This window comes from Exophiala mesophila, assembly GCF_000836275.1.
Source record: "Exophiala mesophila strain CBS 40295 unplaced genomic scaffold supercont1.6, whole genome shotgun sequence".
Taxonomy (NCBI): domain Eukaryota; kingdom Fungi; phylum Ascomycota; class Eurotiomycetes; order Chaetothyriales; family Herpotrichiellaceae; genus Exophiala; species Exophiala mesophila.
The window spans coordinates 891,964-915,308 of NW_015622509.1; the positions used below are offsets into that span (position 1 = coordinate 891,964).

The 23,345-nt window shown below is 52.3% G+C and overlaps 6 protein-coding genes across 6 annotated transcripts; 4 read left to right on the forward strand and 2 right to left on the reverse strand.

Annotated features, from left to right (window-relative positions):
- Nucleotides 1-2,474: 2,474 nt before the first annotated feature.
- PV10_08247 (uncharacterized protein) lies at nucleotides 2,475-3,764 on the forward strand (the record flags this gene model as incomplete). Its single annotated transcript, XM_016373240.1, has 1 exon — nucleotides 2,475-3,764. The coding sequence occupies one exon, from the start codon at nucleotides 2,475-2,477 to the stop codon at nucleotides 3,762-3,764; it is 1,290 nt and encodes a 429-aa protein (XP_016220151.1).
- A 326-nt stretch (nucleotides 3,765-4,090) lies between these two features.
- Nucleotides 4,091-5,652, forward strand: PV10_08248 (phosphopyruvate hydratase). Its single transcript, XM_016373241.1, has 2 exons — nucleotides 4,091-4,600; nucleotides 4,672-5,652. Exons 1-2 carry the CDS (start codon nucleotides 4,211-4,213, stop codon nucleotides 5,620-5,622), a joined length of 1,341 nt encoding a protein of 446 aa, XP_016220152.1. The 5' UTR covers nucleotides 4,091-4,210; the 3' UTR covers nucleotides 5,623-5,652.
- A 3,235-nt stretch (nucleotides 5,653-8,887) lies between these two features.
- PV10_08249 (uncharacterized protein) lies at nucleotides 8,888-10,162 on the reverse strand (the record flags this gene model as incomplete). The annotated part of the gene is made up of 1 exon (XM_016373242.1): nucleotides 8,888-10,162. One exon carries the CDS (start codon nucleotides 10,160-10,162, stop codon nucleotides 8,888-8,890), a length of 1,275 nt encoding a protein of 424 aa, XP_016220153.1.
- A 687-nt stretch (nucleotides 10,163-10,849) lies between these two features.
- On the reverse strand, nucleotides 10,850-11,371 carry PV10_08250 (uncharacterized protein; the record flags this gene model as incomplete). The annotated part of the gene is made up of 2 exons (XM_016373243.1): nucleotides 10,850-10,899; nucleotides 10,966-11,371. The coding sequence occupies 2 exons, from the start codon at nucleotides 11,369-11,371 to the stop codon at nucleotides 10,850-10,852; spliced, it is 456 nt and encodes a 151-aa protein (XP_016220154.1).
- A 1,021-nt stretch (nucleotides 11,372-12,392) lies between these two features.
- Nucleotides 12,393-14,703, forward strand: PV10_08251 (uncharacterized protein). Its single transcript, XM_016373244.1, has 2 exons — nucleotides 12,393-13,278; nucleotides 13,337-14,703. Exons 1-2 carry the CDS (start codon nucleotides 12,869-12,871, stop codon nucleotides 13,842-13,844), a joined length of 918 nt encoding a protein of 305 aa, XP_016220155.1. The 5' UTR covers nucleotides 12,393-12,868; the 3' UTR covers nucleotides 13,845-14,703.
- Nucleotides 14,704-17,625: 2,922 nt separating this feature from the next.
- On the forward strand, nucleotides 17,626-19,420 carry PV10_08252 (uncharacterized protein). The gene has a single exon (XM_016373245.1). The coding sequence runs from the start codon at nucleotides 18,060-18,062 to the stop codon at nucleotides 18,651-18,653; it is 594 nt and encodes a 197-aa protein (XP_016220156.1). The 5' UTR covers nucleotides 17,626-18,059; the 3' UTR covers nucleotides 18,654-19,420.
- The last annotated feature ends 3,925 nt before the right edge of the window (nucleotides 19,421-23,345 follow it).

The following is a 23,345-nucleotide window of genomic DNA, read 5'->3' on the forward strand; positions in this document are numbered from 1 at the left end:
CAGCTTCTTTTGCCCGGCTCGTGACTATGGACTCTTTGTAGTCGATAATATCTGGGCTGCACCGTAAAGAGGACGAGGAGGACCGAGGAGAAAGATGGGAGGGTGGGAATGGCACCGACATCGTGTTCTGAATACTGTATCACCTGTCAAATGTTCTGGAACATTACAGATTAAACGAGGGTTATGAAGATGAATGCTGAACCAAGACTTGATTCCCTGGCGCGTCTTACAGTGGCCCAAGCAGCCAAGTCCTATGAGTCTTACCGCTTGATTCCTGGTTTAACCAAAAACACCTTGGAATGGAGCACCCAAATTACTTTACAGTTTCCCGCCTGCAAATTTTTCTCCGACACTATGGTGAGACCAGGGTCTAGTGTTCAATGTGTCTCCAGCGGTGCCGAGGAACTTTTCTTTGGCCGTTGCTTCAACTGCCTCACCTGATGCATTTTCTTCAATCCAATGAATGCCTTACTTCGCTCTGTGAGCCTCTGACGAGATTTCGCCAAACTCTCCGGGCGTAGCATCCATTGCACTCTCCAATGAAGCTGGTTCAATCGAATCGTGTGCGAAATCGGAGCGGCTGAGCGCCGACTGAGCAGGCGGCTCTGGATATCGAGGCCTGGACTGGGATGGTCTTGTACTCTCGGAACTGTTCTCGCGATCGAAGACGCCCTCTTCCAGGTCTTCGCGCTCGATTTCTTCTTCTTCCTTTTCCAGCTCCGGGAAGTCATCCACGCAAACAAAGGTCGGTCCTGGTGCCCACCAGTGAAGTGGATACCGGCGGCGACCAAGATTGTTAATGACCAAGGCCCAGGCTAGCATTATGAGCGACGAGGCCAAGACGGTGGGCAAATAACGCCAAGAGAGAGTTACGACCTGCGATTGAACCGCGGCGTTGAGACCGGTAGCACCGGCACTGTGATCTGTCTGAGCGGACAAGGTTCGTTCAAGAGGTTTATGGAGAACTTACGGGGGGTGGGCCGTGCCGGTCATTAACATGGCCAGGAGCGATGTCGCCATTGATAAGCCACCGTTGATGAAAGGTTGAGAGTGAAAGGAGGTGTTGTCAAGGTATCCTTGGTAACTAGCATTCAACACCCAAAGTCGCGTGATGGCGGTGCCAACGAGTGACGAGATGAAGTGACCGAGGACGAAATTCCGTGGTTGTCCCACTGGGGATTCTATCACGCCGAAGAGAAGAACTGCCGACGCACCGAAGGACGTGATGATGGTGGGTGCGTGGTACACATCTCGGAAAGCCGTGCTGGTAGACATGATGGCTTCGATCAAGAGGATGCCCCCGAATGCGCCAATCCAGGCGAACCCCCAGACTTCGTATCTCTCGGGGATCTTTTCGAGCCATGTAAAGGGTGGAAATGGTAACGGTTCAAAGGGAGGCTCTGCATTGGGTGGTCGATACCCCGTGAAGCGGGAAATGATCAGGGGCAGACTCTCACGGTAGTCTCGCCTCAACTTCAGACGATGGAACCGATCTCTCTTTCGCATTGGCAACTCTGGTCGGATTGTGTTGCCATTGGTGAACTTCATTGCGTCCACTTTTGGTGTGTGGCCTCCACGAGGAGCTCAAGAAGTCCAAAGAGGGGGAAGTGAGGGCTGTGATATAAACCGGCCAAGCCATATTCGTTCTTGTATCGACGGAGAACTGGGGCGGTCCCTACCATCAGGCTGTCAACCGCTACTCAATTGAACATCCTCTACATCCCGATTGTCGAACTGCGTCGCCCTTCGGGCCCGGGCCGCCCGGCCCTTTCCCTCCACGTCCAAACTCGCCATGTATCCTGAGATTTTTGAAATGCTCTCCCCCCCCCCCCCCCGGGCAGGCGATAGGACAAGGAGATCTATAGCTCGCTCGGGGCGTGATGTTGTCATGACATATGGAGCGCTGGTTCGGTCTCCATTGCCCCTCACGCATGTCTACAACCCTGGCTTGATGACATTTTGTCGATCCAAAAGAACGTCGGAAAGACTGTATCCATACGTTGCAGCAGGGTAAGACGATCGATGGACGGATAGAGGGGCTCATCATCGGAGCCCATGTCGGGCCTATCTCCACGAACGGCTGTACAAACCCTAACGTTTCCGCGCGAGCCGGAGTGGACGAGGTTGATTGAGCCGTATTGGATACACTCCTTCATCTTTTGCTCCAAATAAGTACGTCACTACGTCTGCCGAGTCACCTGCTCCACGAATTGCCTGTCGAATCGGAGCATACCAGAAGGCCGAAGTTCATGCGATGCCCTAGCTCGTTGCACGAGCCTTGATAGACTACAAGGGACAGGTATAGAAGGTTGTGTATAGTACCTCTCGCAATGGTGACCTTACTTTGGCCATGTCCATCCTTATTGAGATTCTCCTTGATCATATCGACGCGAGTCTCGGGCCGCCTCTCGATGACACTCTCGATCACCGTGTTTCAACGCTTGGGGGAGACATTCACTCCGGGGTCCATGGTGATGGGTGTCGTGAAATTTACCAACCATGCGGACCAAATGATTGAATCGTTGACGCTTGACTTCCAGGGTCAGAGCAAGGTCTTTCTACATCATGACATGGGCACGGCCAGACCGAGAAACGTCTCTGAAAGCTATCTCTTCAGTCGCCATGCGGACTTGCACTGCGATCAAGGAATTCAGCAGAAAGGCAATTATTTTTGGCCTTTTGCGTTCCGAATTCCCCTCTTTGCAGCGCCTCGTCTTCTAGATTCCGAGTTCCCGGAAATATTCTATCCCGAACTTCCGTGGAGAGGTGACTTTGTCAACGAGCCCTTTACTGCCCATCCTCTGCCGCCGAGCATGCAAGAGATGGGCAGATCGATGTGCAGCATTCAATATAAACTGGCAGCCTCGCTGGTATATCGGCTGCCAGCATCCTCCAAGAGCAAGAAAATGCAGGCGTCACGGACAATTCCCGTCCAAAGCTTGGACATGTCCTCTGCCACCTCGTCTGGGCCCGGGAATGCATACGTGATTCATCGTCACACATTCCCAGAGGGCAAATCTTCTTCCTCCCAGCATTTCCTGCACCTGCTGCCCGGGTTCCGTGGCGAACAGCAGTCTTACACCGATGTGAAGATCTGTTTCTCAGCTCTGCTGCCGAAAACACTGAACCTTAACGTGCGACAAGCATTGTCCATCCCGATCTGTTGCGCGATGAAAAAGGGCCCCCCCGACGTCAGTGTTGTGGTGCCACGTGCAATTCTTGAAGTTCATTCCGCCAAGATCAGCCTGTTCCAGCATACTCGCATCCGAGCAGGATCACATTCCAACGAGACTGTCAAACGTATCTTTACGCGCAAGGGTAGCTGCGTCATTCCCATCACTCGCAGCACAAGCAAAGCCACATCCAACGAAGAGGGCGAAGTGGACACTACGTGGGTCGACCTCTGTAATGTTATCGATCTGACAGTGCCGACAAAATCCATAACCCCCAGCTTCTCCACATACAACATCGCCAGATTTCACAGCCTCGAGGTCCGTTTTTGCTTATGTCTCGGAGGTCACAAGAATAGAATGGTGTTGCGTCGAGTTCCGATTCAAGTGTTGCCACAGACCAGCGGAGAGTTGGCAAAACGACTGAATGAGGGTCTGGAGGCAGATGACGCACATGGCTGTGGCTTATTGGGCCTTCAATGGCGGGGGAGGGAGGAGGCACGCGCGGCATTGGTGTATGATGGTTGGACCTTCATGGCTGACGTCGATGACGATCTGTACCCAGCGTTTCCCCCGCCTGCTTATGCTCCTTAGCGGTTCCACGCGAGAGACTCCTGATTGCAGAGTAAGTCATGTCAAGCATTGAAGGCGAAAGCCCGGCGGCATCGAGACCGAACTTTTGGTAACCTGGGCATTCCATTCTCCTTTCCATATCAAGTGAGCGTAAGTGTTTCGCCACTGGAAGTGTTCAACGAAGTTTGCCTCAGCGAGGACAGGCTAGGGCCAAATCAGGAGATATCCTGGTCGGAACGGGCGGGACGGGCGGGACGGGCGGATCTGCCTCGACCTTCCCAACCCTTTGGATTGTGAGACCCTCAGCTACCAGCTGCGACGGAGTATCCGCAGCAAAGGGGGGGTCTCTGGAACACGCCATTTTTTCTGCGAGACTCATAAGGCCTGGCCATCTCTGGACGCTATCAAGCCATGTCGTTTCAGACGCTCTAGACCATCCTAGAGGACCACCTACCAAACCCCAACCAATGCCGCCTGTCGCTATTGATTCGATTAGAGCAGCCCAGCGGCTCGATTCTCGTGGCAAGCCCACGGTGCAAGTCGAGGTAACTACTTCCGACGGAATCTTCACTGCGATCGTGCCCTCTGGAGCATCGAAAGGTGACTACGAAGCGATTGAGCTTCGGGATGCGGATAGCGAGGCTTTCGGGGGCAATGGAGTTCTTGAAGCGGTCCAGAACGTCGAAGAAGTGATTGGACCGGCGCTCATCAGCCACAGAGTCGACTTGACTGCCGGGCTCAAGGAAATCGATGATTTTATGATCCAGTTAGACGGGACCCCTGACAAGAGCGGCCTGGGAGCGAACGCGATCTTGGGAGTCAGTATGGCGTGTGCCAGGGCATGTGCAGCGGCGCGGGTTCGTCTCCTTCTCTTCCAAAGATTCTCCAAAGTCGACGTTTATCTGACACTGATCATCCCTGTCACCAGAAAGTACCGCTATACGAGTTCATCGCGCGCGAGATGGGTTCTGACACGCGAGGCTACACGATGCCCGTTCCGTTCTTCAACGTTCTCAACGGGGGTGTTCACTCTGGGAACGCCATGTCGTTCCAAGAATTCATGATTGCACCCACTGGAGCAAAATCCGTAACGCAAGGCATTCAATATGCGGCGGAAGTCTATCAAGAGCTCATGAGTCTCCTCATCGAGAAGTTTGGCAAATCGAGCATCGGGATTGGCGACGAAGGAGGGTTTGCACCACCGATCTCTCAGCCCTCCGAAGCCTTAGACCTGCTGATGGAGGCATTTCAGCGGTCGGGCCATCAGGGGCATTTTCACATCGGCATCGATCCGGCGTCAAGCGAGTTCTTTAAAGATGATGCATACGACCTCGGCTTCAAAGCGTCGACGTCGAATGTCAAGACGAAAGGAGAAATGGCTGATTTGTACCACGAACTGATTCAACGCTACCCGATCGCGCTCCTCGAGGACCCTTTCGCGCAAGACGACTGGGACGCTTGGGTTGCATTCAATCAGACCTGCCAGGTGGAATTGGTGGGAGATGATTTGCTCGCCACCAACCTTGTTCGAATCAACAAGGCTAACGAAAAGAAGGCGTGCAACGCGCTTCTCCTCAAGATCAATCAGATTGGGACTGTCACCGAAGCGCTAGCTGCTGCAAACAAAGCCTTCGAACTAGGTTGGTCGGTGTTTGTCTCCCACCGCTCGGGCGAATCGACCGACCCTTTCATCGCCGATCTCGCCGTGGGAGTCGGTTGTGGACATCTGAAATCAGGTGCCCCGTGTCGCGGGGAGAGGGTGGTAAAGTACAACCGGCTGATGGACATTGAGGATAGCCTCATCGCTCAGGGACAACAATGCCGCTATCCTGGCGAGCATTTTCGCGCAGCTGCAATGGCACCAGTCCACCGAGGCTGAGAAATCTCGGTTAATACTGTGTGGGCCGGATTAGGTCATTTTAAAGGGAGATCCTTACCCCTTGCTAGCATCGTAGGATCGAGGCATACAGCGTAAGACCGTCCATGTATGGAAACCAACCTCATATGTACAGCTAGAGTAGTGCTAGATCACAATCGTTACCAGCATTTCCGTTTAATGGTGACGCAATCAGACGCAGTGTCTCGTAAAACGACAGGCTTCTCGGCAAAAACATAAGTAACGGAGCATCCCTACCGTACGTTTGTGGCCCGTGAAAGTGGCGGGAAGAGCTGCCCCCTGGTCGATCCATGGGCGATCCGTGTTCTCCATCGTTTCCGCCTGAGCCGCCATCCGGGACCAAGACTCCATCCACCCTTTATCCCGGCGGTGGGATCAATCACCCACGTTGTATCGCGGAGGTGGATTGAATGGTGAAGAAAAATCTGATGACCTGGAGAGACTTCCCTCATCGTCCAAGGGCATGACTTGCACCGAAGAGCGTATTTCACATCCCCGGTCTCAAGAAGTATGACATCTCACCAGCCGCCAGCAGCCCTGGGCTACACAAACGATGGTCATGGTCCTGCTCCGGGTGACCGAGGGGAGCTACAGCCTAAGAACACCAGGCGACCCAGCCGATCCATGTCAGCAGGCAATGAAGCAGGGCTGACCGAATTGGCCATCCCACCTCCTGTCGAAGAGGTTGAGGACAACGGTGACAGCTACGAAATGGAGGAGCAGAGGATAAACAGAATATCGCGCGCTCGGCGGCGAGGCGGCGAGGACGAAGAAGAAGAAGAAGAAGATGATGATGATGATGAAGGAGAAGAAGATGACGATGACGATAACAAACTTACCGAGCTGGCCGTACCAGCCCCAGTCTCTCACAGTGGTGGTTCGCAAGTCCACCACGATGTCTCCCTCGATGTGGGATCCCCAAACACTCAAACTACATCACCGGCGCCGGGGGTGGACGAGGAGAAAGGCGGCCAAGTGGCGAAGGCCTCCGCGTTCTTTGCCGAACTCTGCATTGTCAGCTGGCTTGTCTTCTTCTCCATTCTGGGGACGCTGGCTCGCCTGGGGGTCCAGGCCATCTCGACGTACCCGAATGCGCCCTTTTCTTCACCGGTTCTTTGGGCCAATCTGGGCGGCTCCCTCTTCCTCGGCTTCCTGTTGGAGGACCGACGGTTTTTCCGGTACAGCGTCGAGAATGAGTTTGATTCTCACGACGACCTCTATTCGGAGATCGATCGGGTGAAGAAGACGTTGCCGCTGTACATCGGACTGGCGACGGGCTTCTGCGGGAGCTTCACCTCCTTTTCGACATTCATCACCGATGTTTTTCTGGCGCTCGCCAACGCGTTCCTTCCTCCTTCTCCCACCCACCCCTTTCAGGTCGCGCCATGGCCTGTCCAAGCCCGTAATGGCGGCTATTCTTTCATGGCCGCGCTGGGGATGCTGATCGTCCAGATTGCGGTCAGCCTGGGGGGCTTGAAGGCGGGTGCTCACATGGCGATCGCAGTCGAGCCAGCCTTTCCTAGCATCTCCACGACCATTCTCCACCGAGTCCTCGATCCTCTGTCGATCCCGCTAGGTTGGGGTTGTTGGCTGGGAGCTGTTGCGCTGGCCATCTGGCCGCCCCACGACGTCTGGCGAAACCGCGTCACAGCGGCCCTGGCCTTTGCGCCCTTGGGAGTCATTCTCCGCTTCTATCTCGCCAGATCCCTCAACGCTCGTATCCCAGCGTTCCCGCTCGGCACCTTTACGGCGAACATGGTCGGCACCATCATCGAAGGCATCTGCATGGACCTGCAGCATTCGAGTGGCGTCCGAGCGCTCTCCTGTGAGATCCTACAAGGGGTTATGTTCGGCTTCAGTGGCTGCGTGACAACAGTGAGCACATGGGTGGCGGAGTTGGACGGCTTGCGACGGAAACATGCTTGGATCTACGGCCTGGCCAGCGTCTCAATCGCCCTGGGTTTCCAGGTCATCATCATGGGGAGCATGCTTTGGACGGTAGGCTACAGCCAGCAATGCGCCGCATAAAAGCTTCAGGAGTTTTCCACCCGGGCGTGGTGCCCCGGCTTCCTTCCCTTGCTGGGCCCGTGACCAGGGGGATGTGATGGTAAACATACTAGGTAGTGTTTCATAGATCTTTCGTGTTGTCGAGCTCTCTTCACGTAGATTTACTACCGGACCGACAAAATTTGCAAAAAAAAACGTCGTTTGGATCTACTTCTGCTCGTCTTCTCCCAATTATCCTTGAGATTCAACACGGCCCGGTCGGCCCCATTTTTAAGGCAGGGCTTTGGCCATCTTCGAGTACGGAGTAGGGCGAAACGGCGAAAAGGAAACTGCCAACGAACAAGACAATACAGAGAATGAGACGAGATAAGGCTTTGTGGGTACGCCAAAGGCGGCTCGGGCGGCTCACATCAACGGATTGACATCATTTCAGCTCGTCGAGCGATGGCCCTTTGGCGAGCTGTTGCAGATCATACAGCATATGGCCCCACGTCTGAACCTCTAAAGTCCCTGCGCAGATGTCGTACGATCTCCACCTTATTTATGACGGCACATCCTTCAAAGCATTCATGACCTACATAGAACGCGACAAACGCCGGCATTTCCCTTCCCAACGATACAGCCACCGAGTCTCGGATCCTAGAAGATATATCTGGAACAGAAAGTCGCTGCAATGTCGTCGTCGATGTTCCAGGCCACCAAAGGCATTCTCAAAATCGCTGTCCCATCTGTCGTCGTCACCTATGGCTTCCTTCAATACTACGATCCTCATCAAAGTGGAGCCCATTCACAGGCCATGAGGAAAAGGCTACACGGTCAGTCAGTGGAATTCTTCGGGCCGTCTTGTTCTTGCACGTGGATAGAATGGCTGATAATTTACGGCATCCAGATGAAAATAAGCGAAATGACAGAAGACACGGTTGCAACGAGATCCATCTGGCGGATCTGGACGAGTGGATTAGACGAAATCCCGGTGAAGCCGAGCATTGGGAGCGCTTGCGGGCTCAGTTCTACCAGAATCGAATTCATTCTCCAAATTCATAGCTTCAAGGGCTATAGCTGAACAGAAGGCTGATAGAAGGCAAAATGTATCAAAATGTGATGTCGACGGAGATATCATGGACATTTCCCCCCGCAATCGAGCAAGACACATGCAGTGTATTCTACTACCTTTGACCCGTGTTCCCGACAGCGAGCAACTGCGCTGGTCTTTCCGTGCGCTCTGGGGGCGCTCACGTGTTCACTGTCTCTGAGCATTGCGCTCCCACTGTTCCAATTCCACCGCGGCTTGCTCCCTTTCGTATACCTGTACACAAGGTGCATAGAAGATTTGACCCCGGAAGGATTTGATGACGGTAATGATGAAGACCATGAGCCATAGGAAAACCACGACGAGAGAGAAAATGGTGCCTAGTACGCGAAAAAAGGCGCTGGGTAGCTCCTTGGCCAATGTGGTCGTCGAGACGCTGTAGACTCCCAAGGGGAAAGTAAACCCCCACCAGCCCATGTTGAACGGGAATCGGTGTTGACCGATACTCGCCAGGGCCAAGAATAACCAGAACAGACCGTAGCCCCAAATGATAAATGCGAGCGCGACGCCGAGGGTGTTAAAGGTCGTGCCGGCGGCCGGGTCGAGCGTGTGAGTGCGGGGGAAAACCTCTTTCGCGACCTTTCCGAGTTGCATAAGGGCGAAGCTACCCTGTCCGAGCGGGCCGAGAGGGAGAAAAACCGAGACAATGACTTCTCGAGGCGGGAGCTTATGAATGGTGAGTCGATGAAAGTAGACGACGAGGATAACCATAGCCAAGGGAAATCCCGTCCCCCACAGAATATAGGAGATGACGATGGTCCAGAGCTGATGGTCGGGATTCGGGAGGACCTCTGCAACGATGCCGCCCGAGGCCGCGGCGACAATAGTGGAGACGACGGGAAGTAGCCAAGCCGCGGTCATTTTGGACAACTCGTGCTCATGCTTATTCATGATGATAAAAGGAAGATAGAAGCATGTACTGACGGCGATAACAGCGTCAATCCACCAGAGAGTCCAGGCCAGAGTCGTCGCCCATGAGCCCCAGACGGGGACACAGACAAAAACGACCATGTTGACGATGGTGGCCAGGCCCATGGGGAAAGTTCCGGTAAATAACGACTGGACAGGGTGATTAATCATAAAGACGAACAGCCCTCGGAAATAGGTGTACCGGACCACGGAGATGGCCAGAAAGACAACAAAGAGTAAGATGTTGAGGCAAAAGATGGCCACGGAGATCCAATACAGCCAGCGAGCATTATAGGGGAGGTTATGGAGTAGAATCGAAGCGATGCCCGTGCCCATGTTGACGGAGAACCAGGACGGAGTGAAGTTGACCACCACGCGCCGCCAGCCATGATTGTTTTTTTCAACTATTGTTTTTTCGACGTCGTCAAGAGTGACGGCGTTGGCACCGTGGTGGTGACCGTCGGCGTGGTTACAGTCTTTTCGTCCACAGCCTATATATGCCGCTGAAGGGTCCATGATGGGAAAACGCGAAGTGGAGGGCAATCGAGATTTCCGGCAGACGACATGTGTAGCGAAGACAAAGGTCAAGATGATCCCAACAAGAAAGACTTCTAACCCGGGAGGCGAGAGAGGGTGTTAAGGTGTTCAGGTGTTTAGGTATGAACCCTTTTGCCACCAGGCTGGCCTGCTTTTGAGAATCTTGGAAATGACGAGATCTGACGTACAGAGTAACTTCGTAGATGGATGTTACCTTGTCTCGAACAAGCTCCGGGCGATCCGTCCTTGCCGGGACTGAAGCTTATTCGGCCTATCTGCCGATCCGCCACCTACGGAGTACGGAGTGTGGGAGTATGGAAGACTTGCAAGACTTCCTAGCGCACTATGCCCCATATCGTGCACCCAGTACGGCGCTTGAGGTTGAGCTTGAGGTTGAGCTCTAAACTCTAAACTGGCGTACAAAGTGCGACGCCGTGGCAGTGTGGACTCTAAAAACATGGATCCTGTAGCAAGGGGCAAGATGCTAGCAGTACCAAGTGCATCGGATGGAGGGACACGACGATCCTGCGTGGATGTTTTTGTGACTTTTCTCGATCCACTGCGGTACATCACAACGTTTACTCGAGATCAGGCACGGAGTGTCCCAAATTATCTTGCATGAGATAGTCCGATCTGCATCGAGGCCTTGTCGGCTCTTTCCGTATCCTATTCCGCCTCAAGCTCCTCGACGGCGATGGTGGTTACACGAACCTGGACTAGTGGGACTGATTAGCGTAGATTTCCCCCGGGGGAGCTGGTGATGGGAGGGTAGGGGAGCTTACTCTCGCGGCAGTGACAGGACTCTTCAACTGTCTGTCGATCACGGTACAACAGACTGGCTGATATCGACCGCACCTGACCCAAGTCAGAGTCGCATGAATGGGTTGTGCCGCCGTGCGTGTTGGGGCAGTCGGCTTCGTCATCGAATGAATTTAGAAAGGGCCTCGACTTCCGCCTACTCCGTCTGGCTAGATACGACAAAGGTGGGAAAATGGTTTCATCGTCAAAGTTGGAGTGCATCATCCTCTCGGTCTCGGAGAAGACTCGGGTGTGTCCAAGCATCTTGCGTAGACTGGGATCGGGTCTGTGTTGTTCTGAAATGGCTTTCCGAGAACTCAGGACAAGCACATCTGCAGGTTGATACGATGGGTATTTCGCAGCAAGACGCGAAGTGCGAACTAGAGACATGGCGGTTGGTTTCGATGGGTGGTTTGTCTTCGACGTGGTAATAGCTTGACTCGAGTCGAGAAACAGTCTTTTCTTTTGTATGTGTCGAGATGGGAAGTTGCCTCACCCCTCTAGCTCTCCCTACTGGAGGGTTCATTGATTCAAATCCACCGCCACAGTAGGGGCAAGATCTGGTAGGTCGCAAACATGTCAGTAGTCTTCCCGGTACCTCCGCCCCATCCGCTTTTAACTACCCGTCCCCGCATGACGTGTCAGGACGCGCGCAATTCCACGAGGCTGAAATCGGATATGTGAAAACACCAGGATGAGGTCACTCGGTCATGGGCTCTGTGGAGAGGAGAAAGGATCAAGGCGCATTTTCAGTGAGGAGGTATCGACATTAAAAGGAGCGGTGGGCCAGGGAGGGCCAGGGAACAGGATGTGTGTGTGTATGTGTGTGTATGTGTGTGTATGTGTGTGTATGTGTGTGTATGTGTGTATGAAGGTGGGCGGAGGTGCAACAAGGGTGGAGCGTGACTTGGATGGCCAAAACATGCGTCACGAGCATCATATCACGTGATCGTCGAGACGGCCCCCCTTGTTTCACGTGATACGAGTGAGTCATCGAGCAGGAAGCTCAGCACGTGATTGTGACTTGACCAAATCGCGGAGGGGACGCGGGTTCTTGGACATACAGAGTAGATGTAAAAGCGGCGGCGCGCCTAGCCTGCGACTATACCAGAAAACGGTCGGACCGCTTCAACGGTCGGCGGATTTCCCGGTAATAAGTTGACCAAGTACTCCGTAAGGTCTACAACGTTCGCTCGTTCGGCTTTAATATATTCGGCTTTACATCAGAGACACACCGAGATGAGGTTTAAAGGCGACGGAAGCGCCGAGAAGAGTAATTGCTCAGCGAGGACTAAACCGCATCAAGTAATCTGAGAGCGAGCCCCGAGATCACGTGCACAAGGATGAGAGAATAATCTCGAATTTTTGAACATACAAATGGGAATGGAGGCAATGTTCATGCCATGAATATCTTGTTTGGATTCAACTTCAGTGAATATTCATGTGTCAATGTACAGTTGACCAATTATATTTCTTGCGATTACGACCAGGAGTTCACTTTGCAACTGTGAAAAGTGGGTGCAAGTAACGGTGCACACTGGATTTGTCGCTGGGCTGACCATTAAACGCACTCTGATTGGTCAGAACTGGCATAAATTTGATAGTCGCTTTGACAGAAACGGATTCACTTGGGCAACGCGTCCTCCTGTCAGTGTTGCAACTGCTTGCTCATAAAGTCCTTGATTTTGGTTCCCTGGAGGTTGGTCTTTTCTGTGTAATTCAAAGGATCTGAAAAGGGTTGAGAAAGGAAAAGTTTGGGACAGTTTCAAAGACAAGAAGGACAGGCATCGACGACTGCATCAATCAGCAGCGTTCACACCCAAACACCAATAACCAATTCTCCAATATACCCCTTGTTGCATCACCACTCGCAGGTAGACCCCACGAATGGGATTTATCGAAAAGACCCTATCTCAGAGCACCATGGCCAGCGACCGTGCCACTTTGGGGAGAGAAACAAACCCTACAGCCGCTGACATTGAGGCCTGCCGGCCGCTATTATCCCGAACCTCGACACTCCAAGGATCAGCCACAAGCGACGAGGCACAGGCATTTGTATCAGACAAGACACGACGACGGATGGGATTCTGGTCAAGTTGGTCCTTCCAGGTTGACGCCAGGGTCGTCTCAGATGCGATCTTGGGGTTATCAGATGGACTCACAGTACCCTTTGCACTTACAGCTGGCCTGACAGCATTGGGCGACACCAGAGTTGTGATCCTGGGAGGACTGGCAGAACTGATTGCTGGTGCCATCTCCATGGGCTTGGGAGGATATGTTGGTGCCAAGAGCGAAGTGTAAGTTTGACCTCTCGTCTCATTGACCGACAAGAGACTCTCGACTAACTGTGAGCAGTGATTCGTATGAAGCAACAGACCGTAAATGCAGCAAAATGATTCTGAATGAGGCTGAACAAGCTCGAGACGTGGTCCAGGAATACTTTGGCCAGTTTGGGCTTTCCCCAGAGGAAACGAAGAGGGTGGCAGACCACATCAAAGAGTCAACGCCCATGTTCAAGGAATTTTTGTTACAGAATCACTTCCAGACCACAAAGCCCGACACCAGTCGGCCCTACCTGTCGGCGATCACATTGGGACTTGCATATTTCATCGGAGGATTCATCCCTCTGATCCCTTATTTCTTGGTACCCAGAGACCAGGTTCTGGCCGGTCTGTGGTGGAGCATTGGATTGATGGGGGTCATTTTGTTGTTTTTCGGCTATGTCAAGACCGGCGTGGTTCGGGGTTGGACAGGAAGGGAAAACCTTCAAGCTTGCACAGGAGGAGCATTCCAGATGTTGGTGGTTGGGGTATTTGCAGCTGGAGCGGCGGTTTTGCTGGTTCGGCTCATCAACCAAGGTTGAGCGATGGTCTACTACTGTCGAGGCTACATAGTCAGAGTTCTGAGCGAGTCAGCAAGCGTGTGAAATTTTTGCAGGGGTTCAAGGGAACACAGCCGAGCCAACAAAACACCTCTCGAAGATTTCTGCATGATATCTCTGCATGTGATTCAAAAGCGTAGACTTGAGAACCGACAGACGACAAGTGTGAAACTTTGCCGCCCGATGGTTCTGGAGGGAAATTTTAAGTGATGGAGCAAAGAGGTAGTCTGGGACGTGCACACAACCAACCCCGATAGCTTCCTCTAGGTCGGCTCGGCTAATAGGTTGGGACGATGGGAACTGGGATTCATTCTGCTGTGCTGGTGCTGGTGCTGGTGCTTGTGCTTGTGCTTGTGCTTACTAGCTTTTTCCTCCCTCTTGAGCATTAGTGTCGAATCGACTGCAGTGGACAGGGTTTTTTCACACTGCAAGAACAGTAAGAAAACTTTGCGGGCGGAGGATACCCGTGAAGGGAAATGCCGCCCGTAGAGAGAGGATTACACTGACCAGTTGACCAGGGCTGGCGGAAAATACCCAAGAACCAGGGTGCCAGGTGAACCGGGGAAACCAGGTGTTCACGGTGCTCATAGTGCTCTGGTTCAGGCACCGAGGGGAAGGTTCCTGGGTTCTGGAAATCTGACTTGACAGCCGAAGGGTGTGTGGGAGGCCCCGAAGGTGACAGGGTAGTGACTCTTGAGAGGTGGTTCCAGTGGCGGGACAGTTGCAATTGTGCGTAACTTTTAGGGTTGGTGAGTGGTTGAAGTCAAGTCGCAGTCGCAGTCGCAGTCACAGTCACGGGGCACAGTGTTTTTGACACGGATGAGACTCGGGGACTTTCTTGAATGAACAGTAGCTCCTTCCTTCTTGTTCCAGACGTTATTTCCTTCCTGTCTTGGAATGCTTGGGTGTTCGTTTGTTCCTGCCTCGCAAGTGCGTCGCAAGTGCCTCGCTAGCACCTGCACTCCCAGCATCGTGCTTGCCTAGAATGCCGCCGAAGTGCGTGAGTGCCTAGCCAGAACTGACTTCTTGCGGAAGGAGTGAACTTAGCGTGCTCCATTCTCCTCCCCTGCACTTCTCACCTCACCACTCACCACTCACCACTCACCACTCACCACTCACCACTTTGCTTCGTACACTACTCAACCTCACACCTCACTCTCTGATTCATTCAACTCATCATTCTCGTCACTAACTATCTGTCACTGTCGGCCGAACCTTTGGCTCAAGCATGCCACGTTGCGAGGCCCCATCGGGTCACCCTTTCATGGTTCTGGCGACCGCATCACTCACACTCTACGTAGAGTACTGGTTCGAAGAACCCATCCCTACCAAAGTCGAATAGTCTATGCGCTCCCACAAACACAGTATTACCGTGTCCATTCTCTCTGGCACCTGTCCAGCCAGGCTTCCTTGCATCGTCATCCTTTCAACATTGTCTACAGTACTCGTACAAACTCTAGAGGCATGGGAGCAGACTCGCTCTGTCTGTATCTCCGGACCTCGCCTTGATGTTCCGTCTCCGGCTGCCATGATGCAAGATACCCGTACAATGCGCTCGACCGTTCGCCAAGCTCGGGTACATCTACCAACCTACGATAAACCGGCCTTGTCCTAAGTAGTACTCCGGTATACGGATATGTGTACTACTGAAAGCCATTATGCTTCTCGTCAATCCTGAGCCTATTGCGCCGAGGTATCTACTCCGTCCATGCAATAATCCTGTGGGTAGTTACTGCTAATTGTGTGGATGCTTCTGTCGAGGACCCCGTCTTCCCGCATGATACGCCGATAGTGCAACCAGTACTCAAGATCTAGAATTCTCTTCTGGACAGGAAGCAGTACGAGTACACATTGTGTCCACTTTTGACTCTCTTCATGCCTGGCGAACTCCGGTCGCATGTTGCTCTTGGTGCTGCGTGGATCGACGCTGGTAATCTTGTCTTGTTCGAAGGTCTGTCCTAGAGACTTGTCAAGTCCTTGCTCACGGCATGCTACTACTGTACAATCCCATGCCAGAACTCTCCGAACCAAATCGTCTCGGAAGAACACTAACGTCAAGCTAACTTCATCTGGCCATATCTAGTAGTCTTGTTCTCGGTGCTAGCAGACTCAAACCATCTATACGTGAGTTTCGATAGCACTCCCACTATCGACCCCGAAATCCGCCAACTGCACAACCTCGTAACTCCCGACTAATCAGTTGACTGTCTTATTGGCACTTGTGGCCACGCAAGCTCCGAATCACGGCACTCAAGATCAAGACAACTTGCTAATGGTCGGAAGCTGGGGCACTTCGATAACCTAACCGACTGTGGCTCTTGGATTGGAGGCTAGAATCTACTTGCCCTGGTGGAGTCTCAATATCATAACGACGGCCAAGATGATACAGTCATGACTTTGTGAAGGCGAATCACACGTCCAACGGTATATTGATGTGTGCCGCGCGTGCGACACCGCTCGGCATTCATCGCCATTGTCTGCGATCGGATTGTTGGTCTTCAATCTCTTTGATGTCAGAAGACCGCTGACGTGATGGTTGCATTTTTTCATCAGGCAAAGTCGGGATGGATTTGACCGGGGTTCTGCAGCAAGTGTTCCAAGATTCTTGATGCAAGCACTATACACGCCACGAGGTAATCGATAAGATCGAGTTGACAAGCTGTCAAATCATCCGAAGTCGCATTCCGGGCGCCAGTACGTTGCTTTTTCGGTAGCGGCAAAATCATCCAACATCAGAACTAGTCGCAATCATGATGTATCTTACGCGGGGTATCTTGGTGAACTCTGGATATGGACCCTTGCAGCCATTTAGCCAGTACCAGGTTGAGGTTCGGGAGAAGCGCAACGACCCAGACTTTCCATAACCTTGAGTTGCACCGACTGGGCGGCAACAGGCCAACAGGCCAAAAAGGCCCCATTGTAAATTCAGCGTGCGGCAGTGGATCCCTTCCGAATCGTGGCTTGTCGTTTGCCCAAAAATCCTGAATAGGGCTTCTAGTCTGACAAGTACACAAAATCCTACTGTACGCGAACGTGTCGTACCGAGCGGCCCTCAGCAATTCGCCCACGGCGTCCGATGGATTCCTTGGTTCGAAATTTGCTCCTTGCGACATGTGGGAATGTGGCGCTTGGCCATTTTCACCATGAGACAAGAGGGCGAAAGCCACATGCGATAGTAATCTTGCGACTGGCCTCCCACAAAGTCATCTCTTTAGGCAGCAAAAGACGGCAGACGACAGGCAAAAAAGTGATGCGCTGCAGGGTCACTCGACACGTGGGCGGCCAGGCACAAGCGAACTACGGCAAGCGGAAGGCTTGAAAGTGATGGTCTGATTCTTCCCGACCGTACCTGAAGCCAATCCGTTCTTGTGTCTAGCAAGACGGGACTGGCTGCGGCATTTTGTCTGCCCAAGCGTTGGCCCCTCCAATCGGTGAACCTTGGTACCTGGCCAATTTTCTGGGCACGCCCAGGACTTGAGTTGACGGCGGCGTGCGGCGGCCAGGATGGCTTTTGGGCCGACCGGATGCGAGGACGGGCTATGGGAATTTTCACTACCTTGCATTAGCCCCAAGAAATACCATTTGTTGGCGTTGCGCTCGGGCCCTTATTCGATGCCGGCATGGACAAGAGACAACCCTGATCCACCTTGTCAACTAGGGGGTCCCACTACCACCAGGCAAGTCAACGTTTCAACCGTTTGTCGCCCAGGGCCCCGACACGTACCTCTCTCTGGTTCCTGACTCTCTCGATCCCAATGGAGTGCTCATGAATCCAAAGATGCGGGCCCACGTCTTCCCTGTCCACGTCGACAGCGCTAATGCATCTGCGAAAATCTCTGAACGACGTCCGCAACGTATCCATCTTTTACTGCATGGCAGTGGGATCTAGTCTTTGGGCGCCTCCGCCACGAGGTTTGTTGTGATCGGGGGGACAAACTGGTCGTGTCGTGTGGGAGGTTACTTAAATCATGATCGTCTCTGTTGTCGAGTTTCCTCTTTTTGCAACCATCTTGTCAATCTTTGTTAACCACACTCTCTCCACAAGACTCGAGCAGGTCTCTCAACGGCATCATTCCTTTGCTGAACGAGCCTCTGTCGACGTGACTCCTATACAGGACTAACTTTGAACCTTTGTTCTTCCACACTACCAGTGTCCCAGTGACCAGACCGTCTTTACGACACCAACTCAACATCAAAATGCAATTCAAGACCATTGCCTCAGGCGCAGCAGTGCTGCTTGCCTCTGCCCCAGCCGTTCTCGCTGCCGGAACTGCTCACGTCGTCAACAACTGTGGCTTCCCCGTCTACTACGCCTCTGTCGCCCAGGGCGTTCATGCCAGCATGCAACCTCTCCAAGGATCGTACTCGGAGCCATACAGCCAGCCTGGCGTCGGCATTTCCATCAAGCTTGCCCCCAATGCCACCACCAACGGACCTGTCTCTCAGTTCGAATTCACCTGGTACGACGGCAATATCGCCTACGACATCTCCAACATTGATGGGTATCCCGCTCCTTTCAGCGCCGGCGGTATGCAGATTGTTCCCTCGCGATTGAACGATCCTGCTTACCCAACCTGCGTCGTCATTGACTGCCCTGCCGGAAACCCATACTGTGATGCCGCCTACAACTTGCCCGACGACACCCGAACCATGGTCTGTGACGAGAACGTCGACCTTACCTATGTCCTCTGTCCAGGTGGACCCACCAAGCGAAGTGTGGAAGTGCCCAAGACTTCCCGCATCCTCTACCGCGCCCACGCGCGTCAGTTCCTTCCTGAGGAGTCAGAGTAAACGCGTCATGTGTTAGCAATAACGATATGCCAACCCAGTCAAAAGACCAGCCACGATCTCTCCCTCGTCAGCGCAGCTAGATCTGCCGCTTCGAGGCTTCGACATCTCCCCCTTTCGCTGCCTGCAAGAACACTCTCTTAGCGCATTGTCCAGGAGTCGACACTTGTATGATGCCATTACCCCTGCAGGACAGTTACCGATCTCGACGATCAACTAGACTCTACGTCAACTTACATCACAACAACACGACACGCACCTTTCTCTACGGCGACTGGTCTCACCGCAGAACAAATGACTGGCATTTCAGCTTGGCTACGAGTTGCCCAAAGCTACGTAGTAATGAACAAGTCCTACATCGGGAATACAGCCGATGAGACTCATGACGATCGATATACCAAGCAACGGCGATGGTGGACGACAATACGATTTCTTATGTTTCCTTCAATTATAGACACGGACACCGGAACGGACTTTGAAACTCCCAATGGGCATCTATGAGGATGACCTAGCCTGACGACCAAGAGGTTGTCAGGGACTTGATCGACATGACTGTCGCACGAACCCTTGGGTCCTTGTGGACCGAGAGGGCAGGTGATACAATCACTCGTGGACCATGTGCAGATGGTGGGAGGGACAAAGACAAAGTCTTTTACAGATCTTTTCACTGGGATGGGACCAATCATTGAGATTCATTTATACATAGACTTCACTTCTTTGAATATCACATCTAGGGTACAACGAAAAGAAAATGATATTTACTATCAAAACTTGAAACTCCCTGTGCATGTCGTTGGTGACTGAGGCAAAGAGTCAAAGAGCCTAGCCCCAGTTTGTGAAACATCGAATGTCGGCCCCAGTTGAACCACAGTTGAATGACAGCTGACAGTGACAAAAAAGTGGTGGGTGGTTGGCAAGCCAGCCATTCTGACAACTGAACAATTGACAGGAAGACGACCAGACGATTAGAAGACAAGCCTTTTTGGTCGACGTCGGTCATCCGCCTGGCACGGCGCGGTGTCGTGTAACTGGTTTCCACCGAGGCAATCGAACACCGTGGAGTTGAATCTGGAATCGGGCGAGCCACTTACGTTTTGACGTCCAGCTAGTTGTGTAAGTAAGGGCCATATACTTAGTTTACTACTGTACGTACAGTCCTGTCCTGTGTCCTCAGCTCTGGCCATCCGTACCCGCCACCTCCCTACGGAGTATGCGTCGACGGCATGGCAGTGCTCGTCTAGTAGTGACGACGCTCCACCCCCAGAGGCATAACACAACAAACAACAAGATTATGGTTGCCACGGATTGAATTCAAGGTTAAGTTAAGGGGAGGGGGATGGGGGCGAGAGTTGTGCGTGCTTGCGCGTATGGTGACTAAGGTTTCCTTTAATTTAGGCTTTTCCCTTGCGCATTGCAATAATGGATCGTGCCTCACACCCAGCCTCATAATAAATCTATCTGTAATGTCCCCTTACTCATGAGCCGATGCAGAGGAGAGGAGGGGAGTCGCGGATACGCCACGAACGCAGGTTCTGTTCTGTAATTGGACACCTGAAGACATGACAGCAAACGACACACACCCCTGCAAGAGCGAGCGCCACACGGTTGAGGGTTGTTTGTTTGACAGCAATTGAATTGCCAATCAGATGGATAGAGCCTTGGGTTCTAGGTAAGGTACTGAGTTCAATAGTGCAGAAGTATGAACTTGCACTCGTAGCCTGCCCGTCCCACGATGTGATCTTTGATAATCAGAAGGCTGGGGTTTAGCCCTGAGGATGAAGGTACCTACTAGGAAGTCAGGACTTTCAGAGTTGAACTATGCTATGCAGACAGCCTTATTTTTCTTGTAGCATGTTGGAGAATGAGTACTTGATAGAGCAATCACGTATCCACGATAAGGGCACTCGAGTATCTACGTCGGCAATCAGATCTATCGCTGCACTACCCAATGGTGTCAACCGACTTCTAGTTCCCTTGCCTGAACACATCTCCAACTAAGTAGGCATAGGTAGCAAGCGGTGAAACCCCCCCCCCCTAACCAGCCATCCCATATCATGGCAGGCCATCCGTGCGATCCTAAGTAAGGAGTGAGTCACTCATCAACAGCCACCAATCTCGACCTTCTGTAGGGGGCCAGGGGGATTTGAAAAAGGGACCCTCTTGGATGGTTGGTCAATTCACTCGAGGCAAAGTCAAGTTCTGAGACTCTGGTCTGTTTCAAAACATGTACCCAAGCACACTCCGTGTGCCCTCCCCCGGGCTGTCAACTCCTGCGTTGACTCCCCGTTCGGGCCGGTGCAGTTTAAGCTTGGTGGCTGGCTCTCGGGCCTCCAGGGGTCACTGGGGCCCGAGGCCTCCCTCCCTTCCGCCCGCGTGCGTGTGTGGGTGTGTGCGTAGCGCGTCGATTGAGAGTTGGAGGTCTGTGCTGTTTCCTTAGGTCATGGATCCAGGTACTTGGGTCAGCCTTGTACTCGATTTTATAGTACTACCAGTAGCTACGGGCAAGTAAGTGAAATACATCAGGCCTGGATCACGTTCGTAGGTAGACAAAATTAGGTACCGAGTAACAAATCACTGAGTGATAGGGCATGAGTGTTGAAGCAGGTACATACCTAAGGTACCTATCCATCTACCTGTAGTGCCTTCTTCGCTTATCACTCATTCTGTGAATGTGGCAAGAGCTCCCGACGCACGCTTTCAGGTCCGTAGGCACGTCGAGGTTGGAATCAATTCAAGGTGATTCATCATCATCTTTTGCTAGGCGACAACAAATAGACCAAGCAAATGATCTGGTAAATGTCCCTCTACCTTTCGGCCCCCACCCCATACTGGGTGACTGGGCCACTCATTCAAGCACGGCGGCTTGTCGCATCTCGATGATGCAACTGGTACCTGGAAACAAAACCCACCAATGCTTTACGGATGTTCTGTCAGTTCCGTAGGATCAATGTGCCTGCCGATCAATTCTCCATCAAGAACAGGTCCGGAGTTTTCTGTACCCAGCTCGGCATGCCCAGCACACATGGGCTTCCAAGTTCTGCCCTTTTCCCTCTTTCCTCTATCCGTAGACTTGTCAAAATCCAGGCACGGAAATCCCAAGACACACTGTGATCAAAATTGACTCACCTAGTACATTCGCAATTCACATCACACCTGACAAGTCGAGGGGTGTCAATCTAATCCTCTATAAATCGAGAGGCTGGGATAAAAGACATCCTATTCGGAGTGTCTTGCTCGTGGTCATGTGGCCGTGTCGCGACGTCCCGAAACCTTACTATCATGATCAGAAAATCCTTCTGCCCACAATGAACACATCTTCGCCGACCTGATGCGATATCCGAAGCTATTGTCAGACTCTGCCGTCGAGCGAGTATGGGTCAATGTAAATCCTATCACGGCTATCGTTCATGGCGTTGAAACCCAAATATCTAGAAATTCAATCTTCGATAGTTCCAATCTCTGTTTCCTCCCAAGACTCTCTCCAGTCGGCAAACACATCCAGAGATTCACTCTAGCGGGTAATGAAGAATTCTACCAAACCAGTGCAATCAATGCGTACATATCATCCTCGATCAAATTTCATAGTCAGATTTCTTGCTTCGCTGACCACAGTGCGGGTCAAGAGGCGTTGGAGGGGCTCGGTGGGTAGGTACTAAGTATGTACGGCAAGTTCTTTTCCACACTGTTCTCTCCATAGTGCGTACCCACACTACAATGGCGCTGTTGGGTCCAGTTGCAGTGTTTTGTCGTCATCAAAGGAAGAGTGAGACATGCATTTCCTCAATCTCCAGTGCTGGCTAATCGAATTCGAGAGTCCCAAGCACCACAGATTTGAGTTTTTTTCGTTGCCGGGCCGCCCAGCAGAGGATCTGCGGCGCATCCACACACCATGTTGTCAAAATTGAGGTTCATCTCGATGGTCCGTCTCGATTCTTCGACCGTTCGACGGACGTTAGGGTAGGCACGGGTTACGATGCCGAGATCTACCTGCTTACATAGGACACTCTCGTCCTCCGAGTTGAACTGTCAGCGTGTTCGTAGAATCGTCCTATAAGTTTTGACTCCACACAACGGGACTTGCACACCTAAGCGAGTGTATGCTACTATAGTATGCCAGTAAATCTGATGTCAATGAACCGATCACTGAATAATCGAAGGAGGGGGAGCGTGGAGTCTGTAGTGCTGTACCTAGTAGTAGAGAGGACCGACTACTACTTAGTACCTAGTACCTAATTACCTGGTACTTACAACGGAAGATCCATCCATAGTACTTGGGAAAGAGCAATCAATGAATGAGCAATTGATAAGGTGCGGTCATACATAATAATAGGGGAAGGTGCGACACTGTCGGGTGAAGGAAGGCGCGATGGACGAATATGACGTGGAGGGAGCTATACAAGATCCGGCACCTAAGGGAGGATGACTAACACCATATCATATACCTTATAGGACATCCCTGGTGCGGTAGGGAAAGAGTAATAGAGAACTCGAGTTCCCACATTATAGTAAAGCAAGCTGCGATAGAGGACATAGAAGAGCAAAGAAAGGTTATAGGAGAGAAGGTGCAATTATAATAGGGCAGGAGCGATGGAGAATTGATGGTAGAGGAAGGTGCGATGGAGAATTGATGGCAAGGAAGGTGCGATGGAGAATTGATGGCAGGGAAGGTGCGATGGAGAATTGATGGCAGGGAAG